General features: G+C 40.4%; 1 protein-coding gene across 1 annotated transcript in view; it reads right to left on the bottom strand.

The window, feature by feature from the left end:
• The window catches only part of si:ch211-286b4.4 (zonadhesin), a 66,357-nt gene that overhangs the window by 4,728 nt on the left and 43,096 nt on the right, over window positions 1–18,533 (bottom strand). The window contains exons 42-62 of the mRNA XM_054794877.1: window positions 18,090–18,302; window positions 16,963–17,108; window positions 16,736–16,863; window positions 16,514–16,658; window positions 13,136–13,268; window positions 12,917–13,060; window positions 12,705–12,831; window positions 12,419–12,630; window positions 10,218–10,383; window positions 10,059–10,126; window positions 9,814–9,974; window positions 8,833–8,950; window positions 8,419–8,540; window positions 8,281–8,317; window positions 7,091–7,237; window positions 6,683–7,015; window positions 6,522–6,619; window positions 6,380–6,459; window positions 6,230–6,309; window positions 356–375; window positions 189–281 (exon numbers count right to left, since the gene is read on the bottom strand). Coding sequence (XP_054650852.1) covers window positions 189–281; window positions 356–375; window positions 6,230–6,309; window positions 6,380–6,459; window positions 6,522–6,619; window positions 6,683–7,015; window positions 7,091–7,237; window positions 8,281–8,317; window positions 8,419–8,540; window positions 8,833–8,950; window positions 9,814–9,974; window positions 10,059–10,126; window positions 10,218–10,383; window positions 12,419–12,630; window positions 12,705–12,831; window positions 12,917–13,060; window positions 13,136–13,268; window positions 16,514–16,658; window positions 16,736–16,863; window positions 16,963–17,108; window positions 18,090–18,302 — 2,771 coding nt within the window. The remainder of the gene's footprint in view (window positions 1–188; window positions 282–355; window positions 376–6,229; window positions 6,310–6,379; window positions 6,460–6,521; window positions 6,620–6,682; window positions 7,016–7,090; window positions 7,238–8,280; window positions 8,318–8,418; window positions 8,541–8,832; window positions 8,951–9,813; window positions 9,975–10,058; window positions 10,127–10,217; window positions 10,384–12,418; window positions 12,631–12,704; window positions 12,832–12,916; window positions 13,061–13,135; window positions 13,269–16,513; window positions 16,659–16,735; window positions 16,864–16,962; window positions 17,109–18,089; window positions 18,303–18,533) is intronic.

Below are 18,533 nucleotides of genomic sequence, written 5' to 3'. Positions count from 1 at the left end.
GCAGAACTGTAATTATTTGTGTAAAACGATGAAAGATAAACAATAAATACATTCACTGGCCACAGAATACTTTACTGGTATGTGCACAACTTTTTCACATAAAAACATCCATAAAAGCACGGTATACAGTGTAACATTACGTGTATGTGCAATACATGTTTATGTGTAATTTTCCGGTTAATTACTACAACCTCGTCTTCTCCCTCTTCATGAGCACTCCTCTGCAGCTGCATGCTGAGCTCCAAGAAAACCTCGTTCAAGCGGTCCATCTCTTCCTCCAGCTGGAAGACAGCTATTTTTAATGGACTGCATCCCAGAGGTTGAGTTATCAAATTAAGATTAGGAAAAGCCATACCTCTGCTTGAGTCCCGTATGCTGGTAGGAGATGCCACAGTTGAAGATGTGAGAAGCCTTATATTGATAGTAGGTCAATAAAATATGATAATTGCATATCTCAAAGTAGAGTGACCCCCATGTCAGTGTGTCATTACACTCATGAACTACATCCAACACTATTCTTCCGGAACTAAAACCTGTTTTGACTAAATGAAAGCACTGCAAATTGACTTCACTCTCATTTACTACCCCTGGACGCCCTGTTGGCTCAGACCTCCATTATCATTTTGCAAATTGACGTGTTTGTTTATTTGAATGGGTCCATTATCATTATTCAATGCGGAACTTTCTAATGTGTTTGAAAAGATTGTGAAACAAATCGATTTCACAAATTTCAGCCCTTCCAAGAACCAATCCAAGAAAAAAGGTAGACCGTTGTACATGTTACATGCAATAGGGACCTTTCTGGTACCCCTCCATGCCTGGATTTCAAACATGCAACCGGAAGAGCAAAAAAATACATAATATCCTATTTTAGAATAAGTATTTCGAAAGGTTTCCCTTTAAAGGATACATGCTATTAAGTCACAATGGTCAAAATGAACCACACCTGCCTCTATTTATCTTCTAAGGGGACAATACCATTAGTAAACTTGGATATATTTTGAGTAGGGCTATACTGGTAAATTCAAATCTAGATACACACGTTACGATACGATTCATAGGGTTGTTAACCCTCCAGGTAGGTAACAAAGGTGCAAGAACATTACAAAACATTACAAGTTACAAAGCAAAAAAGTTACCATACTCGCCTCTGTTGGTCTGGCTGCTCAAGTTTTGCAGCCTTCTTGTAAAATGCAAAGCTGTTCCAAACTTTAATTTGGTGACTAGCTAGGTGGTGGCGAGCTAGGAGGAGTGCCAGGCAGCCGCTAGCTAGCGTGCCTGCTGCTATTTACATCCATCCATTCAGTCATGGCAAGCTACGGAGCATGTGCGACAATCCTTTCGCCGGGAACCCGGACTCTCGCATTTCATAAAAGATGTTTTTCTCTCCCGATACCCGGTGCATGTCTCCACAATCGATTAATCTAAAAATTTATGGCTGATTCTTATCGATACAGGAGGCTTCTACCGCACAGCCAAATCGTTTGCCCGTCAAAGTGGACATCCGGTCGCATCGTTTTATCGTTCACAACCCTACTTTAGAGTAGTCTGTGTACTACTATTCAATATTCTATTCTATTCAATATGACTCAACAGACAACCATCATTGTCTAATCGGTAGCGTCATGGTCTGGGGCTGCGTGACTGCTGCTGGCACTGAGGTGCTACGGTTCATTGAGATGAAACGTGATTAAACAGAGCCTGAAAACACCTTGCCTTCCTGGTGGCTCATTGCAGAAATAAAATAACGGCAAACTGAAAAAAACAGAGCAAAAAACATAAGGTAACACAAAAATGTGTCTTTAAATATACACTGTGAGCACAATGAGCACTGCTATTGTTAAATAATAAAACTAATAATCAATAATGCAAATTGCCTCAGAATTGTGCACACAGTGTATGTATACCATTTTTATTATATATATATATATATATATATATATATATATATATATATATATATATATATATATATATATATATATATATATACATATATACATATATATACACATATATACATATACACATATATATACATATACATATATATACATATATATATATATATATATATATATATATAGATTCACAAAATAGTTAATGATCAACTTATGACTCACTCCTTTGATCGTAGCTTGTCCTGGCGCCGTTAGGCTGTAACACTTTCGTATCCTTGTTAAAACACCTCGTCCTCCTCGTCCTCAATGAACCGAAGATTCATTTACCGTATTCCAGGCGCCCTACAGCCCCGCAACTTCTGCCTTTATTCAGCATGTACGATTGCTAGCAGCTAGCAATCATACAACAGGAAATAGGCGGCCCAGCAGGATGGAGATTGATTGACAATGCTCTACAGCCAATCAGAACACAGAACACAATGGTTCTCTCTTAGCCAATCAGGAATGTTGTGGCTCAATACATACTGAGATGAAGTGGACATGTCTGGACATGTCCTCAAACTCTCACATAAGTATGCAACAGCTTCTACTGGTGGTAGTAGTAAATACAATAACAGACCAAAGCAACAGAGCACCGATTGGTCGCTCTAATACACCACAAGGAAGCAGAACTCAATGCACGTTCATACGCTGTTTAAAAAAAAGTGCAAAATTGCATTTAAAAGAAATGAAAGGGCTTAAATGAAAGGGCGAACCTGTGAAAGGTGAACCGCAGTGTAGTGAGAGAACACTAAACAAAGACAAGTAGATAAGACCAAAACAGTGAGCTGGCATTGTTCAACTACAAGCTGGAACTATTAATACTGACACCCCTATCGAAAAGCCAGCATTTCAAGAAACGATTCAAATGTTTGACAGACTACAAATTGCTTGTGAGAAAATACGTGTCACAAATACCAGTTCCGCAACTTTACCGAGTGAAAGATGACATATTAAAGGAAATATCGCATTATTATCATATATTGTTATTTGTTATTACATATTATCACACAGTGGTTTATTTTGTCTCAAACAACGTTGGCAATTTGTGAGGCAATAAACATTTCAAAAGACAACTGCATTGTTCGGTGACTTTTGTGACGGTAAAAAAGTGTGTTTATCCAGTGATGTTTTTTCATTGTACCTTTCTTAAAATTAAAATATCGTCTCGTTCTCGTAGATTCAATCGCGTTCATCGCGACACACCGCCATTATTGTCTAAATAGCTGGTAACACAAGTGAGCAGCAAGATAACTGTGTCTTGCCGACAAGTCAAGCTTGGTGGCGGTAGCGTCTGGGGCTGCATGAGTGCTGCCGGCACTGAGGTGCCACCGTTCAATGAGATAAAACACGAATCCCAGGATGTACTATATGACATGTGCCCTTCCTTGGAAAACTGGGCCAAATGCAGCATAATAAGATGATAAAAAAAAATAATTTAAAAAACACCAAAATGAAAAAGTATTGACACTTAGGACACAATATGTCATGTTCAGTGTTTGATGTGCTCACTTCTATTGCTGGCTATTTAGACACTAATAGCTGTCTGCTGACTTATTTTTAAAGGGCATGAATCTACAGTATACTGACTACTCTAAAGTATATCCAAGTTTAATTTCTGTACTGTGGTATTGACCCTTGAGAATATATACTTTAATGTTGAGTGTTTCCACATTTATACCACATCCATAGTTGTGGTATTATTATTGTTGTTCAGTATATCATATTTGCTGACATGTGCCTCTTTGCTGTCATCTGTATGAAACAGAATATATGATCACAAAATAATGAATTAATTGAAGCAATTAAGCGTTTTGCACGTAATGTTGATACAGCAAAACTGTTTCCATCAGCAATAAAGTGTCCTGCTCTTATTAGTCAAACAAACTAAGCATCTCCTCCTCCAGGCCTCTGGGCTTCTAGAAATGATCACAGCGGGCACCAGCGTCGACTTTTCAGCTGCTTTACTTTCAAATAGATACTTTAATTGTGCCCGCGGGGAAATTGGTTTGCAGCATAATCACGGCGCAATTTATCCTAGTATCACAATCTACAAAGTGACAGCCACAAACAAACACACGCACACAGCCAGTGATAAACATATAAATACTGCATATTAATATATTTCATCAGCTGGTGTCAGTTGGTTGTGTGTTGGGGTTGGGGGACTGTTTTGCACTCGACCATGAAGGCTGATAACAACAATTAGAATGTACAACTGATGAAAGCTGATACATTTCACTGGGAAAAGCACCAAAGCAAAACAAGCCCTAACAAGCATGGATTATAAGACAAACAACCAATTAAGGACCCTGTGGTATAACGCTTTAAATTGTTTTTAAATATGCCTTATGTTGTGGCCAATGAGTCCTCTTTGTAGTTCCTCATGAAAATATTGGAAACTATTGTGTGCATGTTGTACTGTATATTAGGGGTGGAACAGTACGCCATAGGCATGGTTTTAAGGTCACGGTTTGGTTCGTTTTGGGTACAGCAAGACAAAAAATGCAAAACATAAAACTGCTGAGCGTAGCGTAGCAACTTTCATGAAAAAAAAAAGAAAAAAATCTCTGATTAAAAAAAAAAAATTCAATGACAAAAATAGATAGATACGTATGGTAATTAAGATTGGTAACCCACGGAACAGTCCGTCAGTATTTGGGCTATGGTTTCGGTAGGGTTTTTGCGCGTAAAAAGAACACCCTTTTTTCTCCCCAAATCCTCTTTGTTATTTTTTATTTTTATTATTATTATTACCACTAAATGATTTTCAAAATGAGGATAAGCGGCATTGAAAACGGATGGATGGATTTTCAAAATAAATAATAAAAATAAAATTGCAATCTACTGGCAGATTATCTAAAAAATAAATTTCTGAAATAAAAAATCAAATTATTGCTATAGCATCCAGAAAAAATGTAAGGCTGTGGGAGGCCACTTTGATGTGTACATTAAATGTCATGATCTGTGTGCTCTTTGATGCCGCCTGTCTGCTGTGTCTTGCAGCACATTGCTAAGCCGCCTGGGAGGAGCTACCTTTACACACCTGCTGGCAATTACCACCTGGCCCTTCTTAAACTGTGCGGTTGGCTTCACTCATTGCCTGCTCCTGGCCTACAACCTGCTCCTCCCAGCATCTCTCTTGCTCAGTTGTTCGCTACTTTCTTGTCTTGTAAGTACTTTTTGATTCCCTGGTTGGTACTTCCAGCAGTGGCTTCTGCTAGCATTTAGCTACTTGTTCCTGCTTGGTTTTCAGCAGTGCATTTTTGTTAGTACTTTCGCTGCTCGTTTTGTCAGCAGCACCTTCTGTAAGAGTTGACTTTTTTTCCCTTGCTATTTTTCCTCCGCGTACAGCAGCGCCTTTAGTTCAAGTAATTTTTCCTCCCGTGACTGGGTCCCGTTTTTTTTGTGTTGTACTTTATCTTTTTGTCTTTTGCTGCTTTTGGGGACACTTTCTGTAATAAATTTTGTCTCGTCTCTGCATCTTGGAATCCAGTATTTTGGCCGTGGCCAACCGGAACATTAAAAATGTTAAAAACAATCATTATATTGTACTTATAATCTATATAAGCTATATAATCTTTGTGTTACAGGTGACAAATCAGTATTATATCTAATGATATATCTCATTAGAAACAACAAAGTACAAGCTGCGAGCAGAAAATGGGCCCTGGGCCGTACCTTGGACACCTGGTTACAGTGCTTCTTTATAGAGAGGTGCAAGTGCAACAGTAAAAGTTTGAACAGGGTCATTATTATTTAATTTTTGGTAAAGTTCCTTACTTGAAGTGCAGAGTTAATAGTTGCAGCGTGCAGAACTGCTCTCATCTCTACTGAAAAATCTTATGCAGTCATCGCTATCTGTTTATGGAGGTGAAGTGTTCAAAAACAGGTGCACCGCACATTTACATCGGGGCCAGGAGGCAGGGGGCCCGTTGGTCACGTAGCTGAGGAAATCCACTGGGCCTGCGCACCCTCCTTGCATCGCCGACACATCTCTGAGATATACTCTGTCCTATACTCTTGTCGCCAAATGCCTCGCCTTTTTGTCCGCATTTAGGCAGACTGTCCCTCACTTAATATCATTATCGGCAGAAAAACAATACCAATATGAAACAATATTTAATTTTCATGACAATATTGGCTGACAGTATCAGTCGGATGAGATTCCTGGACATCCCTAACAACAACTAATTACTCTTTCAAAGTACTTTGCCCGATGCTGGTATTAAGTAGTGTATAACAGGTGGACATCTATTACTGTATTTCCCCTGTTGTTTTTGTCTTACCTGTCTCTGTGTCCTCAGTTGGATTTACTTTGAGGCTTTCAATGAGTTGCTCTAAAATTGAATATTTGTATTTTTCCAGCCTGAAAGACAACGGCCATTGTGTTATTTTGTTAATAGGTAAAAACTTTTAGGTTGTGGCCTTAAATGCACCTTGCAGCCAAAAGATCCTCAGTAAAGTGTGTTTCTGTAGGAGCGGTTATGCTGAGAAATTCCTCTCCAAATGTACCCTGCTGGCGAGAGAAGATGCAATCAAATGATGCAGTGTGAAGGCTTTGAAATGTCACATACGCACCTCTGCTGTGCTCAGCGTGGAAGACATGTTGAATAGCTGCAGGCTCAGAGCTGAGATGGCCTCATCTAGCGCTCGCATGAAGCTCTGGGCTTTCAGTCCTGGATTAAAAACATAATATGCTGCGTTTTCCAAAGATGATTGTCACAGCTGTTAAGACTCACCTGATGATGCGATGTGGGCCATGGATTGAAGGATCGTGGCGATAAAATGCCCCACGTGTTCCAGCTTGGTTTCTGACAGATAAAGGACTTGACGACCGGCGTCAAAATAAAAGTCCCCCGAGCAATGTGACAGCAAACTGTTATCGCAGCACCAAAGCGGGACAGACTTGGCTGGCATGAGGAGCACGGAGGGGAACACAGAGGACCATTTTTCAAGGAGTTTCATCACCCGGCAACCAAACAGGAAGACAGCTGAGTGCCGAGCCGAGAGGCTGTCGAGGGCGCTTGGAATAAGTCGCACTTCAGGGTTCTCCTGGGATGAATCACAAATCACTGTAAGAAGAAGGAGAATCACTTTATTTAAACTCCTTTCGTGGATTTAGTCCTTCTATTTGTGTGTTTGTGTACCGTTAGGGAGAGGTCGCCTGGGATGAGCTGGGGGGAAATTCTGCAAGGACTGCTGGATCTCTTGCAGGGTCTTGTATAGGGGGGTAATGCAGACTACCCTGGATAGGTCCACATCACTTAGAAAAGGCTCTGTGCTCTGTGAATGGCCTAATGGGAGAGAGACACAGGACAGGATACACCATTGAGCATTAAATTAGTTTGAAAGCGAATAAGATCAAATATAGTAATCCCTCGTTTATCACCGTTAATTGGTTCCAGAACCGACTGTGATGAGTGAATTTCCATAAAGTAGGATTCCTTGTTTATAAATCTAACATTTTCTTAGTTAGAACATAAAAAACTTGTTTACAACCTTCTAAATACGGTTTTTAACATTATTAGAGCATGGTAGACACACAGTAAAATAACACCCCTATAGTCACCTTTACACTCATATTACCCAATATAGTAGATATAATCAGACAAAATAAACTATTTTAAACATAAATAAGACTCATGTGTGTTGCTATAAATGTGTCGCACATATGTGGAGGACAGGAAGTGATGTCGTGGGTTCAGAGTTGAGTTTTAGCTTGGAATGGACTGTGGCCGCAACAGTAGCCCGTGCTATTATTATGATTATTATTATGGTTATTATGTTATTATTGTGCCCGTTTTGACATCATTCAAACCTGCAATAAAAGCCTGTTGTTTTGGCAATCAAGTCAGATGCTTGTGTGTCTCACTCAACATTACAGTAACATTACTAACACCTAGTGACCAGTGTAGAATACTATATAGCATCATCACATCTTTGAATGCGTCTTCAAATGCCTTATATTTGTATTTTTACTTCATTTAGCCATTTTTATGCTTAAAAGTGCTTAATTTAGGCAAAAGATCTGTAGCATTTCCTTAAATATGTATAGTTTTTTACTAATAACAGGCCAAAAGAGCATGAGTTATTAATATATTTTTGAAAATCTGTGAGAGTGAAGCCACGAAATTCAAACCGTGATGTGGCGAGGGACGACTGTGCCATAGTGAACAACACTCTTAATGTTCTGCAAAAACACAATATAGTGTTGTAGTGACTAGCTGTGAGTTTTATACCAATTGCAGTTTGTTACATTTTGCAAAAACCCCTCAGATTCCTATAAGAAAAGGCATACTCTCTGTCAGCAAACCCAATATGCATGGTTCTTCCCTACCTGGTGCTTCCGTTTGGGTCAACTCCATTGATGAAGCCTGTGGATGCACATTTAAAATAATTGAATGGTACTCTCCAATACTGCAAACTGCATAGCATACTGGTAGTACTGGTGTCACTGGTTTGGGTAATTTCTCACTTGTGGTTCCCTGGCATGAGTAGGTTGCAGATCCTGGTCCTGCCAAGTGCTTCCATTTAGCTTATACAACAGTGCCTCCACTGACCTGAGAACAGCTCCCAGCAATGCTGTGGAGTCACTGGCTGGGCGATAGCATTAAAGGGTGGAAAATATGTGTCAAGACTAACAAATTAAATTTTTGTGTAAAATGAAAACTGTTTTGTTAAATATTTAAATGATGAAATACATAAATTAAAAATGTGCCTTCAGTTTAAATGATGTGAGCACTAAACCATGGTAGTTTACGCTACCATGTCCATGTCCTTTACGCTAACGTTAGCTCAGATGATGCTAGGTATATGTTCAAATCCCAAACAGAAAGTCAATAAGAATATTAATAAAAACATTGTTATATTTGCTGAAGAGTAGCTTTACCTTGTACATGTATCTTTTGATCAGAGTTGCAGTATGGATTGTCCTTCATCGCGTTCTGGGATGCTAGCAGCTCTTTTATCAGACTCAGCTTTTTGCCATCCATGTTTGCAAAAACATGCTTGAAAAAACAAGTTTTCATTGATTAAAAAAAACACATAAAATCTATTAGGGATGTCCCGATCTGATATTGATATCCAATATTGGTCCGATATCAGCAAAAAAAACCCCAAAACAATATCAGATTACAGTATATGGGCCTGCATCTCAAATCTTCGATGTTGGCACTCCAATACAAGCAGTCAATTCCAGACACTGCCTCAACACGTCGATCCAGCAGCGACCGGATAGAGCTCTTGTGATCACAACAGCAGTGTTTGCTAGCATGCTAACAAAGTAGCAAGGAGCAGGAGTGATGTCAGCCGTGTGGCAGTAAAAAGACGTTGCAGCTAAGTGCAAAACTTGTCATGCACCAGTTTCCTGTGGTGGCACGCAACTGGGGAAGTTTAATACAACAAACCTCATCGCGCATATGAAGCTGCATCACACGGGCAACTCCCACGGGACGGCAAAAAGTCATGTCATTAGCTGTAACAGAAAAGATGACCAGCCCCTGTGCGTTATGTCGGGTTTAAAAGCTTCATTGAGCACCTGGAACCTCGTTATATTATGACTAGCTGACACTACATTGTGGATGAAACTATACACCGCATGCATAAAGAAGTAAATGGGTGAGTTTTTCCTCATACCTGCTGTTGTGGACTATTGTTCTCTGTTTGAGTAATATCGCTTGATGAAGCCTTTTCTAACATTCCACACTACAAAATTAACAACAAAAGTAAGTATGATTCGTGTTGATATCGGATCAAGATCATTATCAGCCGACATTCAACTCTGCAATATCGACATCGGAAGTGAAAAAGTTGCATCGGGTCAACCTTAAAATCTATTATGTATGAATGTGTATAAAAGAGACTGCGTTACCTGTAGTGCTTCAACCTGTTGGCAGATATTCCGATAAAACTCCTGCGTGTCCTTGCGGTGTCGGGCCAGCTGCGAGGCCACATGAAGGTTCTGGTCCTCCAGTTTGTCGTATAAAGTCCTTACATTGAACTCCTCTAAATGACAGCGCTCCGACACCACTCCTGCATGGACACAGCGCACAAATAATGTGTCCAATAGTGTTTCCTGTCTTTTTATCCTTTTTTGGGCATCAATAGTGAACTCACCTCCTTTGGAAAGGTCAGACTCCTCACCTTCTGCTCCCTCTGCTACACCTCTACTATCTGCACACAACCTTGAGGAGACAGAAGAAACAGAAGCCATATTAGTGAATCAATGACTTTGTTTGGGGTCTTACAGTACATTTGTATTCCAAAATGGCATACCTGTCTCCATTGCAAATGCACTCCACAGGATGAGGGGGGTCGCCAAGACTGCGCCACTTGGGCTTTGTCCTCCACTGACCACAGACCAGCTTTGCTTTGCTGGGCCAAAGCACCACCACAGTTGTGGTCACCACCACAACCACCACTAACAGTAGACTTAGGAGGCCTAAAGAGTTACATACACAATATATAATAGAAACTAGCACACTTGACCTGGATCAAAAATTGCTGTTGGAATGGCCAAGTAGGTAGCAATGATGTAGAACTGTACTACACCCTAGTAACTATTTCCATTGTACGGTACGCACTACAATATTTAAATACAATTTCATTCTTCACATTGTCAAACATTTTTAATGGATTGTCCCCAGCAACTAAGTGGAACTATGTTCTTCATCACAGAAATCTGACCAGCACTGGACTTTGGAGACCAAGTGGGGGGTAAGTTGCTATTATTGGACTACAATGCTGTCATACAATTCCATGTCAAGAAATCCAAACTATCCCTTTAACGTGCGCACGTCCTGTTTGAGCCTCGGCCCACACCGTAGTTTGAGAAAACACAGCAGTGTGGTGTGGAGCCACAAGCCGGAATAAATATTGAGCAGAGTTGGTCAAAGCCCAGGCAGATGGCGCCTTCGACAAGACCAAAGTTATTTGTCGTTTGTGCTTGAACTGCTGTGTTTGTCAAAGATGACTAAAGAACAAAAGCTGCATGTTGAAAGAACCGCAGTGTCATGCTTCCATGTCGTTGAAGTCGCCAAAATAGTGTTTGGAAGTAAAATATAAGCTATAGCCTGACTGCACTACAGCATATGGGTGCAGTCTTAGTTCTGTAAACTACTGACTGTTCTTGAGCCCTCTACTTTTTCCAAGTTGTCAATATTTACTTTTCTAACACCCTGTTTTCATTTCACTTAGTTGGTGGGTGTTTTTGGAAACCTTTATTTGTCATGTTATGTTTGTCACAATTACATTTTGTGAGATTATTTGTTTGAAGATAATGATATGTGAGTGATGGACAGTTTACCTTACCAATGTCTATCTGTACATTGCGTTTGTTTTTTATACATTGAGGTCCATTTTGCATTGAGCTGCTTAAAAAAACAGAATGTTTAATAAACAAAAACATGCATAATATCGGTGGGCACTCCACAGGCGGGCTTGATATTATCAGCCCGGTATTGGCATAAAAGTGTAATATCGGTCAATATTGGGTTTTTTCCCTATAATGATAAACAATTTTTAAAAATGCTGTATATAGGCCAATGGGTTCCTGTATTTTCCTGCGTGCAAATGATGACCTCATCAAACCATGTCTGAAGCGTGCAAATAACCGTGGGTAGCTAGTAACAAGGTAGCTCGCGCCTGACTAACGTTATGTCTGTCGTGTCTCCTTCGGATATTAAACTTGCAACTCGCAATGACTGCAAAGCGTTGGTTATGCGAGGCGGAACCTTCAAGACTTCCAATTCCCAGGCCAAAAGCCATCAATCGGAAAATCATGGAGTGTATCTCACTGGATAACCGGGCCTTTTCTATTGTGCAAGACTCTGGATTCACCAAACCTGTCGGAAAAAAGGAATTCAGCGCCACCTTGTTGAAATAAAATTAAACGAAAACGCACTGCAAACATGGGAAAAATAGAGCGAAAAGGCAAAATGTAAAGAGAAGAAGTTGAAATGTTGATACTAATAGCTAATAATAAAACAAAGCTTTGTCTATAAATATAGGTTAGGCTCAATTTGAGGGAAATAAGTATTTGATCTGACCCCCACAGACCGGTTATGTGTCCATGAAGCACACAAATTAGCCCTGTCCCTTTAGGAAAGTACTCCTAACATCACCTCGCTATGCACATAAAAAGGCACCTGCCACACAAACAGTCTCCACCGTCATAGCTAAGACCAACGATTGACAGGAATGGACTCAAAGACCAGTAGCAAGAAGCTTGATGAGAAATGATGCACTGTTAGTTCAATAATTTGGAAATGGAAGAAATTCAAGATAACGATCAATTGCCCTTGCTCTGGAGCTCCATGAAAGATTTCACCCTGTGGGGTAAAAGTGATTCTGACTCTGAAGTGAGGGACCAGGGATGAGCTTATGATGGAGTTAATGATGTCAAGGGAGTTGGGGCCACAGAAAACCATTAGAACACACTTCATGATAAAATGCAGCATAAACACCACACCACTGACCTGTAATCACTCCCCAGTCCGGTAGGAGGTTTAGTCGATGCTGCTTGACAACTCCAAACCTGACAAGCTGCGTCGGGGTCATGGGCTGAAAGACCGTGGCCCGTGGGTCGCACTCTGTCCCATCCTCACTCACCACCACCACCAAACTCCAATGTGGGACAGCGCTGTCCATGAATGCATATTTTCCTGTTTGGGAAAACACATGGGCAAACCTACCAGAAGAAACAATTTAATGTTATACCATGTAAAAATTAGCACTTCAGTCGCTGTTATTGCAGTGCATTACCAGGTGTTATTCAGAATTGACTGCTTCATGAGTGTCTGCAAACGTCTGAAGACCCCAAAGTCCCAGCTGGGGTTACTGTTGAACAAGTGGTCTTTATCATAGACGGGGAAGTGGCTGAGATTGCGATCTGGAGGGCCAAGAATGAATGAGTAGAGTCAATATAAGCAAGCTTACTTGAAATGATTAACATTACATGAAAGCTGATGGTGTACCTGTGTGATTAATGGTTAGACGGAAAATAAGCATATCACCAGTGGACAGGCAGGCGACTGGGTTTGGAATTCGAGGAAGCACCTCCTTGTGATCTCCTGCGCTTCTCCTCCTTCTGTTTGTCGGGGCTGAGACATCTGAAGATTCTAAAAAGAGTCTTCAGAATTATTTTACTGAAAATGAAATTGGACTGAGGCAAAATGAACAGAAAGTCTCATCACCCGAGAGAAACAGCTCAACGTCCTGTCTTTGTCTGGGAATCCAACCAAACACTCCTTGAGGGTCAAACTGAACCAAATGGATTTTCCTAATATCCTGTGAATGGATATCTGGTCCTAGGACATCCATTAAAGTCTGGGGGGAAAAATACGATGGGAACTGAAACATAGTGGGTTATTAAAAAGGGTGGTGTATCTTATTGTCTAAGTTTAAAGCTAAGCAGAGCTGCGGTGTTGTTGGATGTACAGATTGTGTACAGAATAGCATTTGCAAGCTTGCTCATTGAGATGTGATGTTTATGAACGAGTCGAGTCTTTTGAGCAGTTCTTTTAAGTGCACGATGGGAACCAATTCGCAGATATAAGAATAGAAGAAATATTGTCCTTATTTTATTATGAATCGGTCCTCATCGTTCAATCAAAGTGCTTGTGTCACCAAAAAAAGTACTCACTTAAAAAAATGGTTTTCGTCATACCTCTGTCATCCGCCAGTAAACAATAACACAATAATAACAATCACTGATATTGTGTTGTTGTTAAGTATGGCATAACGCAAGCAAAAAAACGTCCGCAACAGGTATGTTGTTTGACTGGCAGTGATTGACACTGACAGATCGACAAGCGTGGATTTACTTTTCCATGGTTGAACAGCTTCTGGGTTTTGGACTTTTTATTTCCATTCTCCTCAGTGCTTGTTTTTTCCCCAGTCTGGGCCAAGGAAAGACATTCGGTAATACACACTTTCTCCCAAACTTTCCTTGATCTGAGGAACAGCATCAAAACAACTGTCCTCGAAATGTGCCAAAATACAATGCTGAAGAATCTGACGAGGCGAATGGCGTCTTTTGGAAATGTGAACATGCTTACTCTGTCTCCTTGAGTGTTTGAGCAAAAGCCTTCCACACAACAAGCAGGCATAATTTGAAAAACTATATAACAACAGAAATTGAACCAAAACTGCACCACAACAATTTGAAACCAATGTATTTCATGGACATTTTCGGGTGGGACGGTTCTCACTTCCTCCGCCTCCAACTCACTTCCGGAAACTGATTTCCGTGATGAAAAGTGTTAAAAAACAGGAAATGTGCCTTTCAATGTTGTTTTTCATGGCAAAAATAACAAAATGAACACACGTTTTGGTGACAAGAGCACTTTAAAAGAGCCGTTTAAAAAACACAATTAGTTTGTGTCCGTTGTGTGTAACAAAGCCCAATCCCAATTCTCTTACATATTTGAAGGTTTTTCAAAAAAGTAACTCAATGATCACTGTCCATGCTTCCTAATTACACTTGTAAAGTAGTAATTCCCTAATTCAATTACTTTTTAGGGAAAGTAACTAGTAACTGTAACTAAGTTAAGTAAATAAATAATTTGCCCAACACCGACAGATTGTCAGACATCATAATATCACCTCCCAGCAAGAGAGGACATCAAAGTAAAGTGGATTCATGTTATTTAAGATTGGGAGAAGAGCTCCATCTGTGCCTCCAAGGCTGAAGTCTGTAATGTCTTGACTTCAGGGTTAATCCCCTTATTTTTTTCCTATGCAGAAATAAGATTCAAGCTGTAGTTTCGCTTGCTCAACCTTAAAGGGCTCGCTCATCACATCTGTCTGTTTCAGCACTATTTTTAAAAGGCTAGGGTGCGCAGTGATTCATTTGCATGAGACAGGACAGCGCCCGTAAACTGCCTGCTCTGAACAGGGCTATTTCTAGAGGGTTTTAAGTGTGCTGGGAACCTTGAGGTACACTCCCGATCAAAATTTTAAAACCAGTTGAGAAATTGTAAGACTTTACATTTTGCCCTGTTGGATCTTAAGGATTTTCTAAGTAGAGCTTCAAAATGCAAAAAGAAGAAATTAAAGTGAGACAAAAAATTTCTGAGTAAGTAATTTATTGCAAACAAGCATGAGTGAAATAGAAATAGGCTGTTCATCAGCTGATCAAAAGTTTAAGACCACAGCCTTTAAAAGACAAAATCTTGGCAAAAATGTGGATTCAATGTAACGTTCTGTCAGGTATGTGCAGAGGTGTCAAACGGCGACTCGCTATGTGGAGATGTTGCAGGGGACATCCCTCATGACTGAAGGCCCTCGTCTATGTGGTAATGACTGGCTTTTTCAACAGGACAAAACCCCATATCAAAATGCCTGCCTGACAAAGGACTTCTTCCAGAGGAATAAGCTCACTCTTTTGGAGCATCCTGCATGTTCCCCTAATCTAAACCCAGTTGAAAGCATTTGGGGATGGATGGCATGGAAAGTTTACAAAAATGGACATCAGTTCCAGAGAGTGGATGCCCTCCATGAAGCCATCTTCACCAACTAGAGCAACATTCCCACTAGCCTCCAGGAAACACTGGCATCAAGCATGGCCAAACCAATTTTTGAGGTGATTAAGAATAGTCCTTTTTTTTAAATGTTATTTCTATTTTTGCAGGGTCTCGGGTCTTGTTGAATTATGGTCTTAAACTTTTGATCAGCTGATGAACAGCCTATTTCAGTTTAATGGTTGTTTGCAATAAATTGGTTTCGCTAACAAAAACTGTCTCACTCTCATTTCTTTTTTTTTTTGCATTTTGAAGCTCTACTTCCAACCTCCTTAAGATCCAACAGGGCAACATCTAAATTCTTGCAATACTTGAGCTGGTCTGGCAATTTTTATCAGGAGTACATTTTGACTGAGGCATGTTAAGAGACGTTGGAGCGATCTTGATAAATGTGTTTAATATTTTCTAATATCATGTTTATACTGCCTTTTTACCTGACAGAGACATATCACGGCTGTATTCATAATCCGATTTATTAGAGCATTTTTTCAATAACAGGATATGTCAGTGAAAGCAGACATTAACTGAGGACAAACTCTGCCATTTGTGAGAGTGACAAAAATTTTGCATCCGGCAAAACATGCCTCGAAAAATATAGCATGGGATAGCCTGTTAAAAAGCTTTAATACGTTATTTGAAGAACAAACACTTGACAGTGTATGATGAGTTTTCGAGGCTCACGATATGATCATCAGTCAAACGGCAGCTAATGTAGCCAAAGCTGGACAACACTCGCCCATGACAATCAAAGCAAATAACTAGATGACACCGGGTTTGCCCACCAGTCTCTCACTTGGCGCCCCGCTGCATGATACCTGGAAGTCCTGCTAGAATGCCATCAAACTATGTACTCTCACAGTCTCCTAAAAGAAGGCCTCTCAACCTCTGTAAGTTTCACCAGTGATATATGTTAATGTTAATAATGTTAATATGTTATACAGTAAGCCAAATATGTTTTTGTCTAAATTTAGGTGATCTTTCGGTTCCCTTTTTCATATCATATAGCCAATAGCAGAGGTGCAACCACCACGACATATCTTAAAATCTCACCTTGGCCCATACCGTGCTGTGTCTTTCTTTAACACTAAGAAGCAAATGTCCTTCTGGGGAGAAGTGGGCCGAAAGCTGTGGCATTTTGGAGAGGCAGAAATTTCCGCACAGCTCCTCAGCCGACACGTATCGCTGACAGTGGCAGCTAAGGGATAGGGATTAGGCAGATAAAGCTTCATTGCTTTTACAGACTGTACAGTGAAATTTCAAAAAGTAATTTACATGCCCATCTCCACATCCAGAGTTCCTCCATGCGGTCCACAGGTTACATTACAAGAATGAAGGGAAGGTGATACACACTCTCTGGATGCTGCAAGACGAACCTGCCCTGCAGCACACCGCCGATTCATCTGAGACAAGCACACATACAGTAATATATATGCGATCCATACATTCATTGGATTTACTTTCAGTATCTTCCTGTGGAAAAAAAAAAAAAGACTACTGACCTCAGGCTGGCAGTCCAGCTCACTGTCAGAAGCAGAGCTTTTGAAGTCCAGCTCATTATAAAAGATGAAGCCCGTTCTGCACAAGCATGAACCATCTGAGTGCTGAAAAGCACGGTTTTTGCCAATGCAGGCACACGATGAAGAACCTTGGGAGACAATATAAGATAATACAGCTCTACAAATGCACAGTATAGGTGTGAAAGTATTGCAGCAGGCCTCCTGAATATAACCTATTGACTTGAATATGGGTTATTTTGCTTGTTAGGCCAATTCCTCGTTAGGCCTTTATCTGCAGGAGTGCTGCCACACTCTGACACTGGACTGTCTTCCATTCTGTGCCACTTGAACCATAGTCTTGCGCTTTGCCTTGCTTCGCCCTGCCTAACTTTGCTAGTTAGCTTTTTGTATGTTCGTCCAGTTTATGATTTGTACTTTGTATTTTTTGTGTGTGGCTTTGCCTCCCGCGTGTGCTGTGATTTGTTGTTACATTTTTTCCTATAGCAAGCTTTTGTTGCAGACACCCTTTGGGTCACCTTTGTTTTCAGTCACCTGTATCGTGCTCCTTTTGTTCAAGTAAATCTTTTTACTTCACTCTGTGTCTTTCTGCTTTGGGGTCCAAACCTACGGCTACACTGCTTCTTGTGGCAATATACTTTTTTCTTTAATCTACCAGTTGAAAACCTGATTTTTTTAGAAAAAGATCAATTTTGTCCCTTTTTTTTGGCTTAGATTTTGTCTTCAAAAATATTTCTCCATAAACTGGTCATATATTCAGTATTGAGGTATACTGGGGTCAATACTGTACATCCATCCATACATTTTCTATGCCGCTTATCCTGGGGTCAATACAGTATTCAATCAAAATTGGACAAGACCTGTCACTTCACCTTTTGTCATTTTGGACAGATCTGTTCTTCTAGTTTTGTGGGAACAGTTTGGGCCCTTTGGATGAGTTAGTTTTGGTGTCTAGTGTCCTGACCTCAACCTCATCTTTGAAATGAAATAGAACACTAATTGTGAACGTGGGCCTGACCAACTGTGTATTTTCTTGTACAGCAGGTGTCTCAACACATTTGTTGTCATACTATATTTTGCCACTCATAATAGTGGAGAACAAATAATAAAACCTGGTGTTGATGTGGACGAGCTGCCACAAGGGAAGCAGGCTTTCTGGGCATGCAGGTGGTTGAAGGTATCTGCCGGGCATGGGTGACAGTCTTGGAGCTTCTCGGCGTGGGTGATGTTGCCAAAGGAGCCAGGGGGGCAGGGTATTGGTCGTGTGGATCCAGAGGGGCACACATACCCTTGAGGGCAAGGTGTACTCTTGTAGTTGTCTGTACCTATGCATTCAAGCCAATTGGAAGAAGGGAAGTAGGGAGAGTATTACAATTTTCCTCATTTGCAGCTTACCTGTTCTTTCCATTTAGCAGTAAGTCGTCCGATGCCACTTTGCGGTTCGAATACATGTTTCGTGGTTGAATACAATGTATTATTAGTCAAAATATATGCGTATTTAAGCAAATGTTATGAATGTTTTGCCTATATTAAACACTTTCAAGGATAAAAAGATA

The sequence above is a fragment of the Dunckerocampus dactyliophorus genome, chromosome 12 (assembly GCF_027744805.1).
Source record: "Dunckerocampus dactyliophorus isolate RoL2022-P2 chromosome 12, RoL_Ddac_1.1, whole genome shotgun sequence".
Classification (NCBI taxonomy): domain Eukaryota; kingdom Metazoa; phylum Chordata; class Actinopteri; order Syngnathiformes; family Syngnathidae; genus Dunckerocampus; species Dunckerocampus dactyliophorus.
The sequence above is the reverse complement of the archived record's forward strand: the minus strand, read 5'-3'. Positions and strand labels throughout refer to the sequence as shown.